This window comes from Papio anubis, chromosome 2 (assembly GCF_008728515.1).
Source record: "Papio anubis isolate 15944 chromosome 2, Panubis1.0, whole genome shotgun sequence".
In the NCBI taxonomy this organism is placed as follows: Eukaryota; Metazoa; Chordata; class Mammalia; order Primates; family Cercopithecidae; genus Papio; species Papio anubis.
Window position 1 is genome coordinate 173,514,437 of NC_044977.1, and position 23,363 is coordinate 173,537,799.

The 23,363-nt window shown below is 37.5% G+C and overlaps 1 protein-coding gene across 8 annotated transcripts in view; it reads right to left on the reverse strand.

Annotated features, from left to right (window-relative positions):
* The window catches only part of SLC4A7 (solute carrier family 4 member 7), a 107,502-nt gene that overhangs the window by 71,205 nt on the left and 12,934 nt on the right, over window positions 1-23,363 (reverse strand). For all 8 annotated transcript variants that reach the window (XM_009201817.4, XM_017955971.3, XM_009201819.4 and 5 more), the window contains exons 2-3: window positions 7,321-7,402; window positions 3,021-3,167 (exon numbers count right to left, since the gene is read on the reverse strand). In XM_009201817.4, the coding sequence (XP_009200081.1) occupies window positions 3,021-3,167; window positions 7,321-7,402 (229 nt within the window). The remainder of the gene's footprint in view (window positions 1-3,020; window positions 3,168-7,320; window positions 7,403-23,363) is intronic.

The window sequence follows — 23,363 nt, forward strand, 5'->3', positions numbered from 1 at the left end:
TTTAAATGGGATGGCAGTTACAAACTTTCAGTTATTAGAAAAATGAATTATGGGGATCTAATAATGTACAACATGATGACTACAGTTAATAATATTGTAATGGCGGAGCACAGTGGCTCACGCCTGTAATCCCAGCACTTTGGGAGGCTGAGGCAGGCGGATCACTTGAGGTCAGGAGTTCGAGACCAGCCTGACCAACATGGTGAAATCCTGTCTCTACTAAAAATACAAAAAAAAAAAAAAAAATTAGCCGTGCGTGGTGGAGGGCACCTGTAATCCCAGCTACTTGGGAGGCTGAGGCAGGAGAATCGCCTGAACCTGGGAGGCGGAGGTTGCAGTGAGCTAAGATCGCACCACCGCACTCCAGCCTGGGCGAAAGAGAAAGGCTCAGTCTCAAAAAAAAAAAAAAAAAAGAAAAGAAAAAAATGTATTGTACCCTTGAAATCTGCTAAGAGAGTAGACTTTAGTTGTGTGTGTTCTCACTATACACAGTAAAAGGCAACTATATGAGGTTAAGGATGTGTTAATTAACTTGATTGTGATAATCATTTAACAATGTATATGTGTGCATATATATATAAATCATACTGTACACTTTAAATGTATACAAATTTTATTTGTTAATTATATCTCAATAAAGCTAAAGGAAAATGCAATGGAAAACAGCCCCCAAATAGGAATAATTATTAAAATAAAATGGGGAGAAAATTTAATCCCTGTTAATCCATCCTGTTTAGAAGCAAGGTCCTGTGTAATCCCTTTAGAGAGCCGAAATGAAAAGACTTCATTTTTAGCACTTTCTCAGATACAAATTGGTAGTTAAAAACTTCCAGGGACATAAATCTTTTCTAGGAATAGTTATTCCTTTGAAAAGTCAAATATTTTCTTCGTTATAATCTATTTTTGAAGCCCCTATACTTACACTTTTAATCCCATATCCTAGTTTAAAACATCAAATCACATACTTAGGTGAACATATCTAAGAGTTAAGTAACAACATTTCTGTCCAGAAAAATACTGTATGCCTTTTTAACTCAGTATGAATAAGAGAAGCATACTGATCCATTCACCCACAGAAGAACCCAGGATATCCTAAACTGAATGGCTGCAATGTATAGCACAGTTTTTTACTGTTTAAGTATTTTTTACTTCTAAATTGCTTAGTATCACCAAAAAAAGTTCACTAGTGACCCTTTCTAAATTCAGTGTTTGTTTTTCCTTTGCTAGCTACATGACCACTTAGTATTATATTTACTAGATTTACTAGGTCATCAGTATCTCTTAGTAGAGTTTCTTGGTTTTTTTTGAAACGGAGTCTGGTTCTGTCACCCAGGCTAGAGTGCAGTGGCACGATCTCTGCTCACTACAACCTCTGCCTCCCGGGTTCAAGCAATTCTCTGCCTCAGCCTCCCGAATATCTGGGATTACAGGTGCCCACCACCATGCCCAGGTAACTTTTTTTTTTTTTTTTTTTGTATTTTTAGTAGAGACGAGGTTTCACCATGTTGGCCAGGCAGGTCTTGAACTCCTGACCTCATGATCCACCCGCCTCAGCCTCCCAAAATACTGGGATTACAAACGTGAGCCACTGCGCCTGGCCTAGTAGAGTTTAATAGATTCCTGTCAGTCTTGCTGGGCTGAAGTTTCCTGATCTATAAAATGAATTTAACATCTATATTTTAAAAATGCTAAGATGGTTATATATTAAAACTACTGAGATGGTTAAATATAAGACCATTTGTCTAGGGCTTAATAGAATGTTTAGACACATAATTTGCACTTTAGATTTTACTATGCCATCAGTATTTTCTTTCCTATGTTCATGCAGTAACTATATCATACATAATAATATTTTTTTCTTTGCCTTTTCACAAAAACTTTCTTTTAGCGTAGCACGCGAGTGCCTATAGGATGTGGCTCACATAGCTTTCTTCACTAGAAAGCACTCACTAGGACCCAGGATGTACAGATGGCCTTATACTAATAATGCCCTGTATGCCAACTAAGTATAATGTCTAAGAATCCTCCTCAGGTTTTACAGCCTTTTTTTTTTTTTTTTTTTTTTTGGCTCTCTCCCACTCTCAGGGCCACTTAAAACATGGCTCTCTATGCTTATCATCAGGTAACAGTCTTGTCCCTGTTTTTCTTTCTGATTTCTATTGGTACCACTAACTTCTCTGCTTTCAAGTAACAAACAAAAAAATCCTGTCCTTTTATATAACTAATATTATCAAATAAGAGTACTCTTTTTTGCACAGAAAACCAAGTAATCCAGCCTAGTGGATAAAATCTTCTGGCCAAAACTGTGGTGTAAGAAAGAAAAAAACAGCCAGGCATGGTGGCTCACACCTGTAATCCCAGCACTTTGGGAAGCTGAGGCAGGTGGATCACTTGAGGTCAGGAGTTCATGGCCAGTCTGGCCAACATGGTGAAACCCCGTCTCTACTAAAAATATAAAAATTAGCCAGGCATGGTAGTGTGTGCCTGTAATCCCAGCTACTTGGGAGGCTGAGGCACAAGAATCGCTTGAACCCTGGAGGTAGACGTTGCAGTGAGCCGAGATCGTTACCACTGCACTCCAACCCAGCCTGGGTAACAGAGCTAGACTCAAAAAAAAAAGAAGGAGGAAAAAAACTTTAATCACTTCCATGACAGCCTCAGCATTCCCAATGTCTATCCATTGCATATGTAAGTAATTAAATATATAGTAGAGGAAAGAAAATGAAACTCTACTAAATTTGAGCCTAAGTGACTAGGCATAACTTTTACAATTCCAAGGATGGGATACAATGAAGAAAATAAAGTCCTTTATTTTTTCACTTATACCAAAGAGATCTTGACCTATAAAGATTTTTCTTACATAAAAAAAATTCTTACTTCAATTGGTATTCCCCAATGTATACAATGTGACTACATTACTGCAGACACACAATTTTTAAAAGAAAATATTCAATTAAAAGAAAATACTTTACAGGAAAATAGGAGCTTTAAACTGTTAAAGAAGAACTGTTTTCTCTTACCATAAGAAGGAGATTCCCGTCCATCTTCTTTATCTGATTCTTTATCTTTTCTTCTCCGGTGGTGATGTTTGTGTCCACGATGCCTATGACGCCGACGACTCTCTTTACTAAATGGGACGTGAACACCAATATATACAGCTCTATGACCTATTAAAAGGTTCAGAAACATATTACTAGCTTTCCAAAAGAGAAAAAAGTGATATATACAAAAGTACTCCAAAATCTACTCTGATAAAGAATATAAGTTCACGTAATTAACAATGACTTCTCCAGTTATTTCTCTTATTTTACAAAGCACTACACAGAATATTATGCCCAGGGCTAATATCACTGACAGATGACTACACTAAATCTACAAATCACTTATGTAAGTATTTGCACATCTAAAAAGATATCTTTTTGTTTGTTTGTTTGTTTTTGTATTTTTAGTAGAGACAGGGTTTCACCATGTTGGTCAGGCTGGTCTTGAACTCCTGATCTCATGATCCACCCACCTCAGCCTCCCAAAGTGCTAGGATTACAGGAGTGAGCCACCATGCCCGGCTTAAAAAGATATCTTAAGAAGGAAGAGCTTAGCCCACCTGAAATCATACTATGTAGACTTTTTTTTTTTTTTTTTTTTGAGACAGAGTCTCGCTCTGTCGCCTAGGCTGGAGTGCAGTGGCCCGGATCTCCAGGCTCACGCAAAAGAAGCTCTGCCTCCCGGGTTCCGCCATTCTCCTGCCTCAGCCTCCCGAGTGAAGTGCGGGACTGCGGCCTCCCGCCACCGCCATCGGCTAGTTTTGTATTTTTTTAGTAGAGGCCGAGGTTTCACGGGTTAGCCGGATGGTCTCGATCGCCGACACCGTGATCTGCCCGTCTCACGACCTCCCACAAGGTCACTGGGATTACAGGCAGGCCACCGCACCCGGCCTGTAGACATATATTTATTCCATCTACATTTATGGCCAACCGTAGTTAGTAGAGGTCCTTAAGAGATACATTTTAATAACAATTAAATACTTTACAATAAATATAACATATAAATATTTACAAATATTTATTTACTAACTTTTTAGTTTAAAAAAAAAAAATAGGCGGTGTGAAACCAAGCCTGTCAGCACTTGGGAGGCGAGAGGCCAGGCGGATCCGCGAGGTCAGGAGGTCATGAGACCATCCTGGCTAACGGTGGGGAACCCGTCTCTACTAAAAATGCAAAAACTGGCAGGCCCGAGGTGGCGCCTGTGGTCAGCAGCTACTCGGGGAGGCTGAGGGGCAGGAGAATGGCGTGAACCCGGGGAGAACTTGCAGAGAACTGAGATCGGCCACTGCACTCAGCCTGGGAAGTGACAGAGTGAGACTCCGTCTCAAAAATAAATAAAAAAAAAATAAAGACCAAACAAAAATAAAGTCCAAATTACTGAGAGCTACATTAAATGTAAATAATCCAAATAAAGGGTAGAAACTGTCAGTTTAGATAAAAAAGCAGTAAGTAAAGTTATTGTACGCTTTTAAACTAGAAAAAGCTACCACTGATATTGCATTATCCTAACTTTGCAGTATAACAACAAAATAGTTATGAAAGGCAGTCTCTGCTTTTGCCCACTAGATGAAACTGAATCAGGAAAACCACAGAGCTAGGAGCACTATGTCAAATATCAAATGAGTGTTCAGTGAAGAGGGATGTGAAGTACAAGGTCAACTAATCTGCAACTATGTACACAATTTAAAATGTTAATAGGCTGAAATACAAATGATTAATGACATTCTTTTCCTAAAAAATTCCATAAGATGGTCAGAAAATAAGTACTTCAAGAAACTTAGGACTGCCATCTTTATATGTGATTTGAATGTACAGTTGATCCTCATTATTCATGGGATTCCATATTTGCGAAGTTGCTGACCCACTAACATTTACTTGTAACCACAAAATCAATACTTACAGAGATTTCATGCCATTTTTCAGACAGGCACAGAGCAGGATAAAATTTGAGTTGCCCGACACTCATGTACCCAGGTAAGGCTGAAAAATGTGATACTCTGACATCTTATTTCAGCTGCTAATATATTAATCTCATAAAGTAAATAATCACCTTTTAAATTAAAAGAGGGACAGTGTAACAAAACATATTGAACTAAAATGATTTGTTTAAACATCTTCCAGTACTCAGCCTAGCACATGGTAAATACTCGATAAATGTCTATAGAATTAAATCTCAACTACCATAAAACAAAAATTCCAAATGTAAAAGCTAATTATACAGGGTTTCTTTTTGGAATTATAGATATGTTTTGAGAATTAGACAGTGGCATTGGTTGCATAATATAGTGAACACATTAAAAAAATTGTATACTTTAAAACGGTCAATTTTATATTACGTGAATCTCAAAAAAAAAAAAGTAATAAGAAATAAATATAACAAAACTCAATTTTATTTTAATGAAACTATTTCCTTCAGAACATAAAGAAAAGTGGAAATTAAAGAGTCAAATTCCCATCACTGAACTGGGAATTACAAAGTTGTTCTTCCAATTAGTACTAATGGGTCTTGGCACAGAAGCCCCAATGCACCAAGATAAAAATAAATGCTATGAGTGTGCAGTTTAGAAAGACTAGATAAAATAAAAACACACTAGAATCCAAAGATTGGTAGATTAAGGTTTATTGTGTTTTCTTCTTTTACAATTGCCTCTAGTGTCCTGTTGTAATTTTTTCCTTTTTCTTTCCTTTTTCTTCTGCCCTTACTTTATTCTATCAAGACCGTATTTACTCAAACTCTCTTAGATAAACTTAATCTATCCCTCAAACTTGATACCAAACTTACAGATCTGCACAAAGTATGCAGAGCTTAGTGCCTGTGATAACCAAAGGAAGCGAAGGAACATCCAGGTTACATATAGGTGAGGGTTGACATTAAACATTAAATATATTACTGTACATTTGAATTAGTAAAATTACTGCTAAAAATTTTAACCTCCCTAGCTCCTATAATTCACAAGATCTAACAATAAGCTTCTAGATAACTGAGGTTCTTTTTGGAAACCCTAACAAGCCTAGACTCTTACAGCCAATTTTTAGAGTTAAAAAAAAAAAAATCTTTTAGAGTTAAAAAAAAAAAAATCTTACAATATAAATGAAACTTTCTTTCTCTTTTTTTAAATAAACAATTAATAACTCAATATAGTAGTAGCTCTCACAAAAGAGTTTAACTTAAGGATATAGTTCCTAAAAACATCCCCCAAAAATGTCTATCAAAATATTTGCCATGACCACCACCTCAACCATGTGTTCATGGTTAACATTATCAATAGTAAGTCATGTTGATATCATACACAGGTATGGTGCACTGAAAAGGGAACATTACTTCTGTAGTATGCTTCCCAAATATCCATAACCTCCACCTATTCATGCCATAACATCATACTAAACCCAAACCGAGAAACACTGTACAAAATATCTAACCACTACTCTTCAAAAGTGTCAAGGTCATGAAAAACAAAAAAAGAATGAGAAACTGGTATAGATTAGGAGACCGAGGAGACTTGTAACTAAACGTACTGTTACAGATCCTAAACTGGATCAATTGAATCCTAAAACAGAAAAAGGCCATTAGTGGAAAAACTAGTGAAGCCTAAATAAAATCTGTGGTTTAACAGTAACCTAGTAATTAGTCAGATTCTAATTAGTAATTAACCAATGTTAATTTCTTCATTTACACAAATGTATGATGGCTGCGCAAAATGTTAACATTAGGAGAAACTGGGTGAAGTGTACGGAGGAACTATGTGCTTTCTTTGCAGCTATTCTGTAAATCTAAAATTATTTTCAAAAGAAAAGAAACCATTTGCCAGGACTTCTTCCTGTCTAAGGAAGATGGGCAAGTAACTCAGTTGCTCTACAACTCTATGCAGAGGTTATTGCAACATTTTAAAAGGCTAATGTAACACCTATAAAACGAATGCTGAGATGACAACAAATGATAACTGTCGTTTATTAGTCTGGCACTCTAGCGTACTCATAACACAAATTATTTAGCCTGCTAGAAATGAAAAAAATAAAAGAGTTAACTAATTTTGTGACTGTGTCCTTTCAGTCTTCCAAGTTAAGGTAATTAATGGTAACCATCACTAAATTTTGAAAAGCATTCTGAACTCTATCTTTTGCCGATACTTTCAAGTGGCACTCTTCTAAATGTATGCTTTACCTTACAACAATAACAAAAAACTCAACAAATACGAGGTAAAACTTAAAAGGATACTTACAAACATTAATTAGTAATTTATCCTGCTAAGCAAAGTAAGCTATTTTAAATTAACTTACTTTCTAGTTCTTCTTTTTCAAACTTGGTGTTCACAGTTGAGCTAGTTTTGCCAAGATCCACAACAGCTTCTTCATCAGGACCCTAAAAACAAATCATTCTCATTGACTTATGAGATAACAATCAATTGAGGACCTATTATATGCATCCTTTGAAATGGCAACAAAATATAAAACAGACTGCTTTCTCTCAAATAACTGAACTCTTATTACAGCTAACTGCTGTAATTCTTTTAAAATTACGTTTATAGGCTTTTTAAATCCACAGAAGATCATTCAAAAGTCCCATAGTAAGAAGTGAAATGGTAAAGATTTTTAAGTGGATTTCCATGCAAATACTAAATAACTGGTAATATATTCATTTCATCCTCAAAAGACAGACCTTCCAGGGTCAGAGATTAAAGAAAATGTGATGTGAGGGGAATCCTTAGATGTCAACATGGAACGCTTTCTTTCTTGATCTTTGCTCTTAAGTCTCCTAAATAACAGGAAACAGTTATACCGGATTGAATTATGGTCAAACATAAAATTGTCAAAAATGAGCAGACTCAACATGTAGTACCACTTTAACTGATTAATCAAGGGCTAACAAAAGTTAAAAGAACTTTTTCTTTTCCCCTAAAGTAAAATGCATGCCAAAATTTAACCTCTAGGGAAATTCTAGCTTCAGTTGTGGAAATCCCACCTTCATAATTTTGTTCTCTTTTCAGTTCAACAAAAAGACTAAACATATTTATTATAAAATGTAGAGGCTATTTTTAAAAGGATAAAATTTTAGCTTTAACTTCCCTTCTCAACTTGCAATAATTTTCAAAAGGATATTCTAATCATCATTAACTACTTATTATTAACTTATTATGCACAAGACTCTATGCCACTGCTAGAGAGAGAAGAACAAATACCCTTCCCTCAAAAAGTCTTTGAAGCCGAGCGAGGTTGCTCACACCTGTAATTGCATCACTTTGGGAGGCCACGGTGGGTGGATCACCTGAGGTTGGAGTTCGAGACCAGCCTGACCAACATGGAGAAACCCCGTCTCCACTAAAAATACAAAATGAGCCGGGTGTGGTGGTGTGTGCCTGTAATCCCAGCTACTCAGGAAGCTGAGGCAGGAGAATCGCTTAAACCCGGGAGGCGGAGGTTTTGGTAAGCCAAGATCGTGCCACTGCACTCCAGCCTGGGCAACAAGAGCGAAACTCTGCCTTAAAAAAAAAAAAAAAAAAGTTTTCAAAATCTAGTCCTAGTTTCTAGCCAGACCAGCTACAGCTTGCTCTGGACCCATGCCCAGCATGGGGCTACTGGAGCTATGCAGTGAAACCCTTGCTGACCTCTACCAGAGCTGGCTAGGCACTTCCACACTTTTTCACAATGCATACAAAGTAAACTGAGATACAACTGTTGCTGCTATGGAAACCCTCAGTGTCCAAATTCTCAGTAAGTAAACTCAGGAACTGAACTATTTGATTAAATTTTCAAATAAATTCCTTGCTATCCAAACTACCACTACTGACTTACCCAAAACTCAGAACAGGACACAGTATATTAAGAAAATGCAGATCTTTTGATATCCAAATTTACTTTCTAAAGGCTAGATATCCAAACTGTATATCAAATAATTTGGATATCAGGACATACATGTATACGACTCTGAATGATTCTTCAATTTAATATAGGTAACAGATGTTAAATGACTTGCTATAGTTCCATATTTAAAGGAGTGGGAGCAGGCCATGTAGACCATGAGACAATTTCATACAATGGACTAAGAAGATGGGCTGAGTGTGGTGGTTCACACCTGAAATCCCAATACTTTGGGAGGCTGAAGTAGGAGTATCACTTGAGTCCAGGAGTTTGAGACCAGCCTGAACAACATAGCAAGAACCCCATCTCCATTTATTTAATACAATTTTTAATTAAAAAGAAACTTAAGGCTAGGGACGGTGGCTCACATCTGTAATCCCAATACTTTGGGAGGCCGAGGTTGGTGCATCACCTGAGGTCAGGAGTTCGACACCAGCCTGGCCAATGTGGCAAAACCCCAACTCTACTAAAAACGAAAAAATTAGCCAGGCGTGGTGGCAGGCACCTGTAACCCCAGCTACTCAGGAGGCTGAGGCAGGAGAATCACTTGAACCCAGGAAGCAGAAGTTGCAGTCAGCCAAGACCACGTCACTGCACCCCAGCCTGGGAGACAAAGACTCCATCTCAAGAAAGAAAAAAAAATTTTTTTAATGAAAAACGAGACAGACAAATTAATCAAGTCACTTTATAGCATTCACTTCCTCAGCAACAAGGAAAAGCCAAAGTAGGAAACCAAACCAAACCCCAAAAGTGCAAGAATGAATAATAATTTCCATCCATCAACCAAGTCATATTCTAAAATCTTTAGCTACATGTTCCAATGACTTCATGTCATTTAGTCTCTGAACATGCACAGGTACAAAAGATAAGCTCTCCTAAGTAAAAAGGCACAGAAGTTGCATCCTGAGAGGTAGCATACTGCCTATTCTAAAAGGAATTAACTGCTCCCATTCCAAACTTTCATTTAGGTTGCACAATTGCCAGGATATGAAACAAAACAATTAACTCTCACCTTCAAATAACAGCAAAAAAGACTCAAAAACAGCTTAAGTTATATAATCTCACAACACTTATAAATATATTATTTACTATACTTATTTAAAATACACATAACCTTTGACCTCTAAATATCTATCATAGATAAATGCTCCCACATGTACCAAACATGACATGTTAAAAAAAAAAAAAAAGAGCACATCATCTCATGGTCTACACAGGCTGCTCCCACTACATACTGTCTGTGAAATCTTGGGCAAGAGAAAGTTCAACTTCTCTGAACTTTCATTTTCACTGAGGCATTGTTTCCAATATTTAAAAAAATGAAGCAAAAATGTGTGCCAATAGTAAGGAGACAATCTCAAACCAAGGAGTGCTAGGAAACAGTTTGAGAAACCAGACTCAAAAAGAAATGGAAGTAGATCTATATGTCCTGGTAAGAAAAGGTCTCAAAGATATTTGTTAAGTGCAAAAGCACATTGTAGTGAATAAGATCAAGTTTATGTTAAAAATATTTACAAGACTAAACCAAAATTTTATTTCCATACAAAAGTTTTAATATGTATTTATTTGTATTAAGTAAAAAGCAGCAGAAAAGGCTTGATGGGATCCACACCAAATTCTTAACTCCTCGTTTCTGGAAAGGGAACTGGGTTTGAATGGAAGCCAAGTTAGAATATTAATTTATTGTTATCGTTTCGGTTTTCAATAAGAATGTTTTCATGTGTAACTTGCATAACTAAATTTTTTTTTTTTTTTTTTTGGAGACAGTCTCATTCTGTCGCCCAGGCTGAAGGGCAGCTTTTGGGAGGCCGAAGCAGGCAGATCCCTTGAGGTCAAGAGTTCAAGACCAGCCCCGCCAACATGGCGAAACCCTGTCTCTACTAAAAACACAAAAATTAGCTGAGTGCAGTAGAGCGTGTCTTTAATTCCAGTTACTTGGCTTGAACCCAGGCAGTGGAGGTTGCAGTGAGCGCACAGAGTGCCACTGCACTCTAGCCTGGGCAACAGAACGAGACCTTGTCTCAAAAAAAACAAAAAACAAAACCTAGTTCATAAATTTAAAAACCCAGCATCAACACATTATAAAATCAAAATTCAATTCAACATGCAAACTCCAGTAAAATCAAATCTAATTTTCTGAGAAACAGATTTAGGCCTTCATAAGATATTTTACTAATTCCTCTCATAGTTATTTATCTTGCCTAAAAAAGCAAAATCCACAATTTAAATTTTTGTTGGTCAATCAAAAACAACACTTAACATGCCAAAGGCAAAGTATTAGGGAAAAAAGATGTTCAAAGATTCCTTTAAAATATATTGTAAATCTAGTCTAATATCCTTTTGACACCCTGAGGTTTACAAAAATTCATTAAAACAGCCATCAGAGATCCCCGTCACAAATTAATTTTTCCATTATATAAGACATATGACTATAGTATAAAGTAATGCCTCCCATAAATTATGATTAACCATATGGAGTAATTTCACAGTTATCGAACACTTTAGCTTCAAAACACACTTAACCATTAAGATAAAGTGATTTCTTTCCTAATATTTTAACCAAATAATTTTTAAAGACTCATTCAAGTAATATTAACTAACCAAAGAGTGAGTTTTATAGAAGAATAAAGATGCTACAAATATTTTTAACTTTACACAAGGAATTACTCTTCAACAGATGACTTCCACACCCAAGGACACAGAGGATGATACTATTCTAAGCCAGTGCTAATAAGCCTGACATTTCTTCAAGCTTCACTATTAAACTCTGATTCAAATTTGTTTGTAAATAAAAGACAAGATCATAATTAGGTACATACAGGTAACTTCTTCTCCAGACGAAATCTTTCCATAGTAATATAGAAATGCCTTGTTTTTGATGATGTAATGCAGTAAGTCCCTTGAAGATTCCAGGGACAGTGAGCACATATCTGATTTAGGTCACTGTGCTTTGCAGAGATGAACTCTTCTAAGTTACTTTTATGGTACAGCCAATCACCGTGTTCTAAGTTACCTAATCTTCCAAGCTAATAACTACAACTTACACAGGGTCACAGCATAACAAATTTGGAAAGTAATATATACATTTAGTTATAAGTAAAAATACCAAGAGGAATGCAGCAATCCGTTTTCAACTAAAACCTTTCTGCAATGTTATACAAGAGTGTATACTCTAAGAATATATGTGGATGGATGTGTGAGAGTATGGTTTATAATTATTTTAACCAAAAACCAAAGTATTAACATGGACAATAGCTAGAAAAAAAAAATAAGTAGCACCCCTCTAACTACTGGACTTGGGATTCTCTACATTCTTAAAAATTCCTAAGACCTCAAAGGGCCTTTGTTTATACAAGTTACCACATCAGGATTAAAACAGAAAACTTCAAAGTAGTTATTCAGAATTACTTAAACCATAATAAAGCCATTACATGTTAATATACACAACACTGTAATGAAAATAACTTTTCAAAAACAAGACAAAACTTAAGAGGAATACCTCTGTTTTACATTTTTACAAATCTCTTCAACTATCTAACTTAATAGAAGACAACTGGATTCTCATATCTACTTCTGCAGTCAATCTGATGTGATCCACCCTTGGTTAAAGCACATTTAAAAATCCAGATTCACACAGATATTCTGCTGGAAAGGGGAGGCATATTTCAATATTCTCTTCAGGTAGTTATGGACATTCCTCTTTGATACTTCATCAAACTCAACAAGTATATTGTTTCTTAAAAGTTAGTTGCAACGTAGAATCTGAAACTATTCCAAATGAACATTTTATACATTGTTACATCAAAATTCATTTGTCTACTATGCACTTTGAATGGATCTCTCACATGTTCGGAACGTATGTGTTCACTGGGTATTAGAGCTTTTCCATATGTCACATTTCATTAAACAATATCGAAATTTTTAAAAAATCACACTTGTTAATAATATCACCAACAATCTCTTAAGTCTAAGTATTCAGAAATTGTCAAAGTCAGGTTAGCAGATGCAAGTTTTCCAAAATTCTAACTTTTGCCTGAAAGCTGGAATTATTATCATGGGTAAAAATACTATCAGTTGTTTTTTTTTGAAGTTACAACTTCGCTTCATTCATTTTTGACAAAATACCTGTCAAATGCCCACGTATGATTAACCATAGTCTGTCAGTTTTTCTTTCAGGTAAAAACGGTGTTCCATGAAAACAACAGCTAGATGAGTTCACAATTCAGGCAATTAACCAGTGATTTTTCTCCAAACAATCATTCTATTTGGATACACAGCAGAAATGTTTTTACGAATGCTTATTTTGTCATTCAGAATATTAAAGCAATACACAAAGGCAAAAATTTAATAAGATAATTAGTTTTTACTGCTTCATCAAAGTGCTCTTTGTATATATAGATTTGCTTCTTGGTACCCTCAATTCTATAAGGTAGCAAAATAGATGATATTTAATATTTTCTATAAAAATATCTATATTCCACAGCTAAAGTCTTACTACCCAGCTCATCCTGGAGAATTCACTGATGACGTGCACAAAATAAGTAACACAATAAGAAATTATTCTTTCACAACTTTACATAGGGAGACTGACTCTAGGTAACAGGTGATAGACATGTCATACACTTCACATACAACTAAAGCTTCTAAACTTCTCCAAGAATACAAATCCCAGTAACATCAACAGCTACATAACATATATAATTAATTACATATTTGAAATCTTCACCCTTGTTACATGTGATATATACTTGGCAAATAAATATAAATCTGAAGAATCAAATACAAGAGTAAGACATATGTCAGTCAATGACTTTTTAAAATTCTCAATACATTAAGCCCCAAAGAATATCTGAAAACAATCAGGTTAAAAACCAATTTCTGGCTGGGCAAGGTGGCTCATGCCTGTAATCCTAGGACTCTGGGAGGCCAAGGCAGGCAGATCACCTGAGGTCAGGAGTTCAAGACCAGCCTGGCTAACGTGGTGAAACCCCGCACCTGTACTAAAAATACAAAAATTATACTAAAAATACAAAAATTAGCCAGGCATGGTGGTGCCCGCCTGTAATCCCAGCTACTCTGGAGGCTGAGGAAAGAGAATTGCTGGAACCCAGGAGGTGGAGGCTGCAGTGAGCTGAGATCATGCCACTGCACTGCACTCCAACCTGGCAACAGAGTGAGATTCCATCTTAAAAAAAAAAAAAATTCCAAAATGACCTCTTGAAATATACTTCCTGTGGAAAATCTTGGCCCTCCCCACCAGTACTTAAGAGATTAACCACCTGGTCAAGCACACGTCTGCCCCGTTCCTCTCTTCCCCCACTGGATTATAAAAACCATAAGCATAGGGATTTAAGTGGGAGGAAGGGAAGGTTAAGCAACCTCAGAGGGAAAAGAAGAAGAAACTAGGTGCGCGTACAGACTTTTTAATTTCCCAAATACAAAATACTATACACCAAAATACGGAAGAAACACTTCTCCAACATTTCCCACTGTAAGTAACACTATCATGGACACTACTAAACCAATATTCCAATAAAATTTTTAAAATCAAGGTTTATAGGTGAAATAGGTAAATTAGTTTTAGTTTAATACATTATTTGATAAAATAAAAATATAAAGTAACTCAACAAATAAACGAAACTAACCAGTAGGCTTTTGTTTGGCTAATTCTTTAAAGATTAATTTTCAGTATAATTTTATTTAATAGGAGGCATACACAGACATCTCATTTGATCCTTTAGTCTCTTCATTCCATTTTCAGCCTTCTAATATTTTTATTCTTACAAAAAAGACAGCATTCATTACACATTTACTGTTTTATATATAACTTGTTTTTTTCACTTAAACTACATTTTTAACTAATTTATCAAATTAATCTGTAAATGGTAGAAAAATCCAAGGTTACAAAAGTGCCCCCAAATAAGCAAGTATTCCTCCCATTTCCACTTCCACTTATGAAATATAACCACATTCTGTTGTGTCTTGAACTGTTTTTAGTTGCTCCAGTTGCCATTATAACTTTAAATAATTTATTTCACATCTTGGTTCATCAATTTTAGACAGTATCTGTTCCACAATAAGAAAAGAAAGAATTTTCTCTAACACAACCCATATCCTTTCATTTACAATCTCTCTTCCACACCTCAGTGTTTTATTTATATATGTGTGTATATATATATATTTGTGTGTATATATGTGTGTGTGTGTGTGTGTGTGTGTGTGTATATATTTTTGTTTTTGAGACAGGGTCTTGCTCTGTCACCCAGGCTGGGTGCAGTGGCGCAATCTTGGCTCACTCCAACCTCCGCCTCCCAAGTTCAATCGATTCTCATGTCTCAGCCTCCCTAGCAGCTGGGATTATAGGTGTCCACCACCACGCCCGGCTAATTTTTCTATTTTAAGTAGAGACCAGGCTTCTCCATGGTGGCTAGGCTGGTTCCAAACTCCTGGCCTCAAGAGATAGCCACCCGACTAGGCCTCACAAAGTGCTGGGATTATAGGCGTGAGCCACTGCACCCGGCCTATATTTTTTGTATCAAGAATCATAACATTTACATTCTATTCAATATGTAAAATAAAGCCTTCTAAGCTGTGTCCTCTGGTTAATTCTAAAACTGAAAACTCATATTAAAAAGCATATGAAGTACTAGAATTACTTAAATACGTATTGTCTAGTGCAGAACCAAGAATGAAAATTGGACCATCTGAATCAATGTCACGAAATCCCTACTGCTCACAAGAGACTATTTCAAACATTAAAATAAAGTAGATCCCTCTATTAATTTTTTATCAAGGGTGTTTTCCCCTAATTTGTCTGAGTGACGTTCAGCTCATATTATTCCTTTCTCATTTTCATTTAAGGTCTTGAGAAATATGCTTCACAATGAATATATGGGTGATAAAGAAAATCTTTTCATGTTCAAAAATCATTTTACTCGATACGTATTTTGTATAGATACCTTCTCTCAGGTACTGCACCACAGCCTTCAAGAATCTAGTGCTACTGACCAGAAGCCTAATATCCACCAGGTTTTTGTTTCTTTGTTTTTCCGTTTCTGGCTCAATAATTTCATCAAGATGTGTCTAGATGTGTGTCTTTTATTATTCCTTCAAGACTCCCAGTAGACCTTTACAACATGACTCACGTATAATGAAAATAAAGTGAACCTGTCCAAAAGTAACAAAATTATAACCAGATACCAAGAGCAAACATATTAAAGTGTAAAATACTAAAGATTTCACTTGTTACGTGAGCTGTAGGATTCCACTGTTTATAGGAACATCCATCAATTTGAATGTGGAGCTAATGTAACGAAAATAGAACAAAAAAACAAAATTATCTTTATTTGCGGATGATGTGACTGTGTACCTAGAATGACATATTCAACCAATTAGCACAAAAAAAAAATAAAATTCATTTGGCCAGGCATGGTGGCTCATGCCTGTAACCCCAGCTACTTGAGAGACTGGCAGGGAATACCGCTTGAACCCAGGAGGCGGAGATTGCAGTGAGCCGAGACCGCGCCACTGCACTCCAGCCTGGGTGACAAAGCGAGACTCTGTCTCAAACAAAAACAAAAACAAAAACCAACAACAACAACAAAATAGATTCATTTGAAGGCAGCCAATTACAAGATAAATTAAAACCAAAAGCTTTTCTTTAAGCAGTAACAGGCCAGGAATGGAGATAATCCTGCAACTTTGGTGGACCAACGCTGGAGGATCGCTTGAGGACAGGATTTTGAGACCAGTCTAGGCAACACAGAAAGACCTCGTTTACAAAAAAACAAAAACAAAAACAAAAAAACAAAACAAACCAATAAAAGATGAATAAATAAGGAAAAAAGGTATACAAAAATGGACTAAGAATATGAACCATGGCTGGGCACAGTGGCTCACATCTGTAATCCCAATACTTTGGGAGGCCGAGGCAGGCAGATCACTTGAGGTCAGGAGTTCGAGACCAGCCTGGCCAACATGGTGAAACACCATCTCCATCAAAAAAAAAAAAAAAAAATTAGCCGGGCGTTGTGGCATGCTCCTGTAGTCCTGGCTACACGAGAGGCTGCAGTGGGAGGATCACTTGAACCTGGGAGGCAGAGACTGTAGTGACCCAAGATTGTACCACTGCACTCCAGCCTGGGAAACAGAGTGCGATTCTATCTTTAAAAAAAAAAAAAGTATGAACCAAGTAATTCCCTTATGTAAAAATACCAATGGCCAATAGCTAAAGGGACACTCTCACTAGATGTTTAACAAATGGAATTTAAGACCCATTAGATTAGAAAAACAAATTTTTTTAACGGACCATACATGAGATTTAATTTTTTATTTCCATAAATTTTTTAAATTCACATTTAATACTAGTAATGATAGGGAGACAGAGACACCCTTGTACTTCCTACTTGGGAATGTAAATTACCCAAAACTTTGGAGAGTAAGCTAGCAAGAATTCATTTACAAATTTTTCAGCATACATTTGGTGCAGCAATATTACTTCTGGGTATCTACTCAACAGAAACAAAACCAACAAAATATAAAGTCAAGAACGTTTGGGATTTTTTAAGACACGTTCGCAGGTACTGGGGAGCTCTGGTCAACCCACTCCTGCTCCTAACTCACATTATGTTCTTGAGTCATTGACGTTTGGTGTCACTGAGGAACAAGTTGGTCAGGAAGCAATACCATAGCCATGCTTCTAAAAATACTGGAAAGAACCAGAGGTGGCGATTCGACAAGTCAGAATTATGCTAATCAGTCGCAACGTAAAATCCCTGAAAATGTGTGCTGGCTGGAACAGAGATGCAAAGGAAAAGAATCTTAAAAGGACCAGTTCAGATGCCTAAGACTTTGAGAATCACTACAAGAAAAACGGTGAAGGTCCTAAAACATGGGATTGCTTCCACATGAGAATCTACAAGCAACTCACAGACTTGGAAAGTCCTTCCAAGACTGTTAAACAGATTACTTCCATCACTACTGCACTAGGAATTGAGGCTGAAGTTACCACTGCAGATGCTTAACTATTTAATAAACTCATTACGAGCTGGGTTTAAAAAAATGTTTACTGTTCAAACTGGCAAAAACAAAGAATCTGAAAGCAAAAAGACAGAGGAATGGCTGATTACCATGGAATATTATAACTATACTATGAATAATGAGTTACAATTACAAAGTCCCATGCAATAGATGTCGGTAAAATATTAAGAAAAAAGCAGGGCCCGGTCGCAGTGGCTCATGCCTGTAATCCCAGCACTTTGGCAGGCGAGGCGGAGGCGGAGGTGGGCGGATCACCTGAGGTTAGGAGTAGAGACCAGCCTGGCCAACATGGCGAAACCCCGTCTCTACCAAAAACAGAAAAATTAGCGCCGGGCGCACTGGCTCACGCCTGTAATCCCAGCACTTTGGGAAGCCGAGGCGGGCAGATCACGAGGTCAGGAGACCCAGACCATCCTAGCTAACACCATGAAATCCCGTCTCTACTAAAAATACAAAAAATAAAATAAGCCAGGCGTGGTGGCGGGCGCCTGTACCCCAGCTACTCGGGAGGCTGGGCAGGAAAATGGCTTGAACCCGGGAGGCGGAGCTTGCAGTGAGCTGAGATGGCGCCGCTGCACTCCAGCCTGGGTGACAGAGCCAGACTCTGTCTCTTAAAAAAAAAAAAAAATTAGCCGGACGTGGTGGCAGTTGCAGTGAGCCGAGATCGCACCACTGCACTCCAGCCTGGGCAACAAGAGTGAAACTCCACCTCAACAAAAACAAAAACAAAAAAAGCAAGCAAGCAAGCCCAATGTGGTGGCTAATATATGTAATCCTAGTGACACAGCCAAATAAAAATGGCTCCCAAGAAAATCTACGAGTTGCTTGCGCACTGGGAGGCTGAGGATGGGGTGGAGCCGCGAAAGTTCGCGCCATTTGCAAGGGGGAAGAGCCTGACCCCTCCCCTCCTGTTCCCATTTGCAGCGGGGAAGAGCGTGACTCCTCCTGTTCCGGGATAGTAACCTGGAATTCAATTGGTGAGATGGACAGCCTGTTAGCAGGACTCCATCTCACTTTGCTGTGTTGTTGTTTTCGCCCAGTAAGTTCATAACTCCTCACCTTTCAAAATGTCTGCCTGCCTAATCTTTCCCTGCCGTTATCTACAACACCAGCACTTTGGGAGGCCAAGGTGGGCTGATTGCTTGAGCTCAGGGGTTTGAGAGCCAGCCTGGGCAACATAGAGAAACCCTGGTCTCTACCAAAAACACGAAAATTAACCAGGCGTGCCTGTTATCCCAGCTACTTGGAAGGCGGAGACACGAGAATCGCTAGAACCCAGGAAGCGGAAGCTAGTGAGTGGAGATTGTGCCACTGCACTCCAGCCTGGAGCAAGACTCCGTCTCAAAAAAAAAAAAAAAAGAAAACATGCTGTAGTTTTTAAATACCACATTTTCATGTTTTCGTAAGAACAAAACCCATTTGTGAGTGTTTATTTGAACACAAATATAGATACATGTTAGTCTGTTTCAACGAAGATGTTTTTCTTAAGATACTAAAGATCTACTAATTCAATGTAACATTTAATATAAAAGATAACTGATAATTCATTACGGGTGAAATAGTGACATTTTAGTCCGTTCTTCAAAACTACAATCAAGGCGGGGGGGCGGTAGCTCAGACCAGTAATCCCAGCACTTTGGGATGCCAAGGCAGAGGTCAGGAGTTCAAGACCAGCCTGGCAAACATGGCAAACCCCTATCTCCACTAAAAATACAAAAATTAGCCAGGCGTGGTGGCGGGCGCCTATAATCCCAGCTACTCAGGAGGGTGGGTGAGGCAGGAGAATTGCTTGAACCTGGGAGGCAGAGGTTGCAGTGAGCCGAGATCGCACCACTGCACTCCAGCCTGTGCAACAGAGCGGGACTCCGTCTCAAAAAAAACAAAAAAACAAAACAAAAAAAAAAGCAAGCCAGCCACTCCGGCGATGTCTGTAAATCCTAGTAAGACAGTCAAGTAAAAAGAGCTCCCAAAATAATCTACGAGGACTGGGAAGATGGGGGATGGGCTGGAACCGCGAAACGTTCGCGCCATTTGAAGTGGGGGAAGAGCCCGGCCCCTCCTATTCCGGGATAGCAACCTAGAATCCAATTGGTGAGATGAACAGCCTGTTAGCCAGGACTCCATTTCACTTTCCTGTGTTGTTCTTTCTTTTTCGCCCAATAAATTCGTAACCCCTCACCTTTCAAGGTATCTGTGTGCCTAATCTTTCCAGGCCGTGTGACAAAAACCTGTTTTTTTTCTACAATATCAGCACTTGGGGAGGCCAAGGCGGGCGGACTGCTTGAGCTGAGGGGTTTCAGACCAGCTAGGACAACATGGCGGAACGCTGGTCTCTACCAAAAACACGAAAATTATCCAGGCGTGCCTGTAATCCCGGGCACCCAGGAGGCTGAGCCACGAGAATAGCTTGAACCCAGGAGGCGGAGTTTGCAGTGAATCGAGATGGCGCCACTGCACTCCAAGCCCGGGAAACAGAGCAAGACTCTGTCTCAAAAAAAAAATAGTAATAATAAAAAACAAACCTACAATCAATTCTTGTTTTAAGTAGATACAACTTCAATAAAAAAGCAAGTAACATTTTTGAAAAAACATTTCACAAGGTCAGCTACCTACAGAAGGTGGTTCAAAATTTTCCTAACCATTTTCCCATTTTCCAAAAACTGGTAGGCACAGTAAAAAAAATAAATAAATAAAATACTAACATTTTTACTGCTTTACAATCATTAAATTATATAATCAAATTAACTGATTTTTTGAAATCTTAAAATCAAGAAAATGAAATACTACATAGCTTAAATTTCTAATTGTGAATTTCAATTGGCCAAAGGGCGGGGGGAAACCAAGAAATTTTAAATTAGGTAGAAAACTGTACAGGAATTAAAGTGATTAAGAAAGCATATGTGGTATCCATTTAAGTTCCTTTACAGATGGGAAATTACTTTTTCTGTATAGGAACGTAATACAGGAATGTAATTAGATGAAATGATACTGCTGACAAAGCAGAGGGCCCATGTTTCTCTTTATATGACAGAAAAGGGGGGGTACATTAAGGTGCACAATTTTAATTATGAGAAGATATGTTTAAATTCTTTAAAATTTTTACTTTCTTGGATGGGTGCAGTGGTTCACGCCTTCAATTCTAGCACTTTGGGAGGCTGAGGTAGGTGGATCACCTGAGGTCAGGAGTTCGAGACCAGCCTGGCCAATATGACAAAGCCCGTCTCTATCAAAAATACCAAAATTAGCCATCTCCATAAAAAAAATACCAAAATTAGCTCAGTGTGGTGGTGTGCGCCTGTAGTCCCAGCTACTAGGGAGGCAGAGACAGGAGAATTGCTTGAACCTAGGAGGCAGCAGTTACAGTGAGCCAAGATCCCGCCATTGCATTCCAGCCTGGGCAAAAGAACAAGACTACGTCTCGAGGAAAAAAAACAAAATTGTTTTATTTTCTTTATATTTTCCTAAACTCTTTAGAAATAAAAGTTTGGGAAGAATAATCTCCATTAATAATGGATGGGTAAGGAAGTTCGTTTTATTTAGTATTCCACAGTCATACACTGTGGTTGTTACTAGCTTTTATAATAGTCTTACACTAAACAATTTTAGAAGCAAGTATTACTCTCCCAAATATGTGAAAGAAACTTGAGACTCAGAAAAGTTAAATAATTTTCTCAAGGTCCCATTGCTTCAGCTTGGATAAGATATAATTTAAAATCATGTCCCACCTCCAGGGACAATGCACTTTTCACTGGGCCACTTACAAACATTATTTTTAATTCTCACAAAAACTCCTTATGGTAACACAGCTGATCATTATTCAAATCAGGGGTATCTGATTTCAAAGAGCCCATGTTCATTCCACTAGGCCACATACCTTCCCCTATATTAAACTACATATAATTTTACTCACATGCCTTATTTATGGAATTGTAAGTAAAACATAATTAAATCAATCACAAAAATTTTCACTTCATTATTTTAAAACACTTTGCTAGCAATTCAGTAACAGCTAATAAAACTGAAATCACAGCAATAAGCAGCATAAATGTCAACAAGAAAAGAGGAAGGAGAAATCCCATAAAACAAATGGAAACCTGTATCACTTCAAAACATATGTTTCAGTGAGGAGTACAGCCAGTCCACTCCTTTCACACTGCTAAATAGCACTGCTGAGTTCACATTGCTTAATTTGGGCAACCATTTCAGTATTTTAACACCACTAAAATTTAGGCTTCACCAATATATAAGATCACCATCTAGTGGTTATGATTAGAACCATGGAATTTTTCTCTCTTGCTATGGTTATGGTTAAGAGAATGACTCTAAAGGCAAAGAAATTCTGAGTTTGAAAAAACTTCTCTAGTAGTTGCTTTAAGAAAGCTGTACATTTAATTTCATTCAGAAAAACAATTATCAAGGCAAAGTACTATTAAATATTTCATTTTTATATTAGCCAAATTTAGGACATAGTAGAGTAGTATTCAGATGGGCATTTTATATGTAAATAAAATCCTCTCAGGTTCAACAGATTCTCCTGCCTCAGCCTCCCAAGTAGCTGGGATTACAGGTGCATGCCACCACACCCAGCTAAGCTAACTTTTGTATTTTTAGTAGAGATGATGTTTCACCATGTTGGCCGGGCTGGTCTTGAACTCCGGACCTCAAGTGATCAGCCCGCCTCGGCCTCCCAAAGTGTTGGGATTACAGGCATGAGCCACCGAGACCAGCCTTATAAATTCTTATTAAGAGATTAAAACAATCTATACCTGTTTGACAACAGCTTCTAATTAATGACATAATCCAAAAAATTATCTCCACAAATTATATTATATTAGGATAAAATTAAGACTAGATACTGAAAAACTGTACATAAACATGCAATGCAATTTGTCAACCAATTTATTTTGGCTGAAGACTAAGCTGACCTGTCACACTTAGTCAAGAGACTGAGGTGGAGGATTGCTTGAGCCCAGGAATTAGAGCTGCACTGTGCTTTGAAGCCACCTGTTAACAGCCACTGTACTCCAGCCTAGACAACATGGCTCTAGGAAGAAATTAATAGTAATCATAATAATGTAGGTTCTAGATCTAGTAAGATTGCCTAAATTGAAATCCTGGCTCTTCACTCACTTACTAGGCTGGGTAGATTACTTAGTCTCACTGGATCTGTCTCCTCATCTGTATAATGGGTTAACAACAATACTTATACAAATGATAGGCTAAAAAAAAAATTAAACAAGATGTTGCATGTAATGAATATAGTTTAGAAACATTTCTGGTACAATATAAGCATTCAATGAAATACTAGGGGTGGGGCGTGGTGGCTCACTATTCTCTATTCTGTTCCTTTCTTTTCTAACACTTATAATCCACTAAATTGTTTTTACAAATTATTAGTAAGTCACAATCTGCAGTTTGGAAAAGAT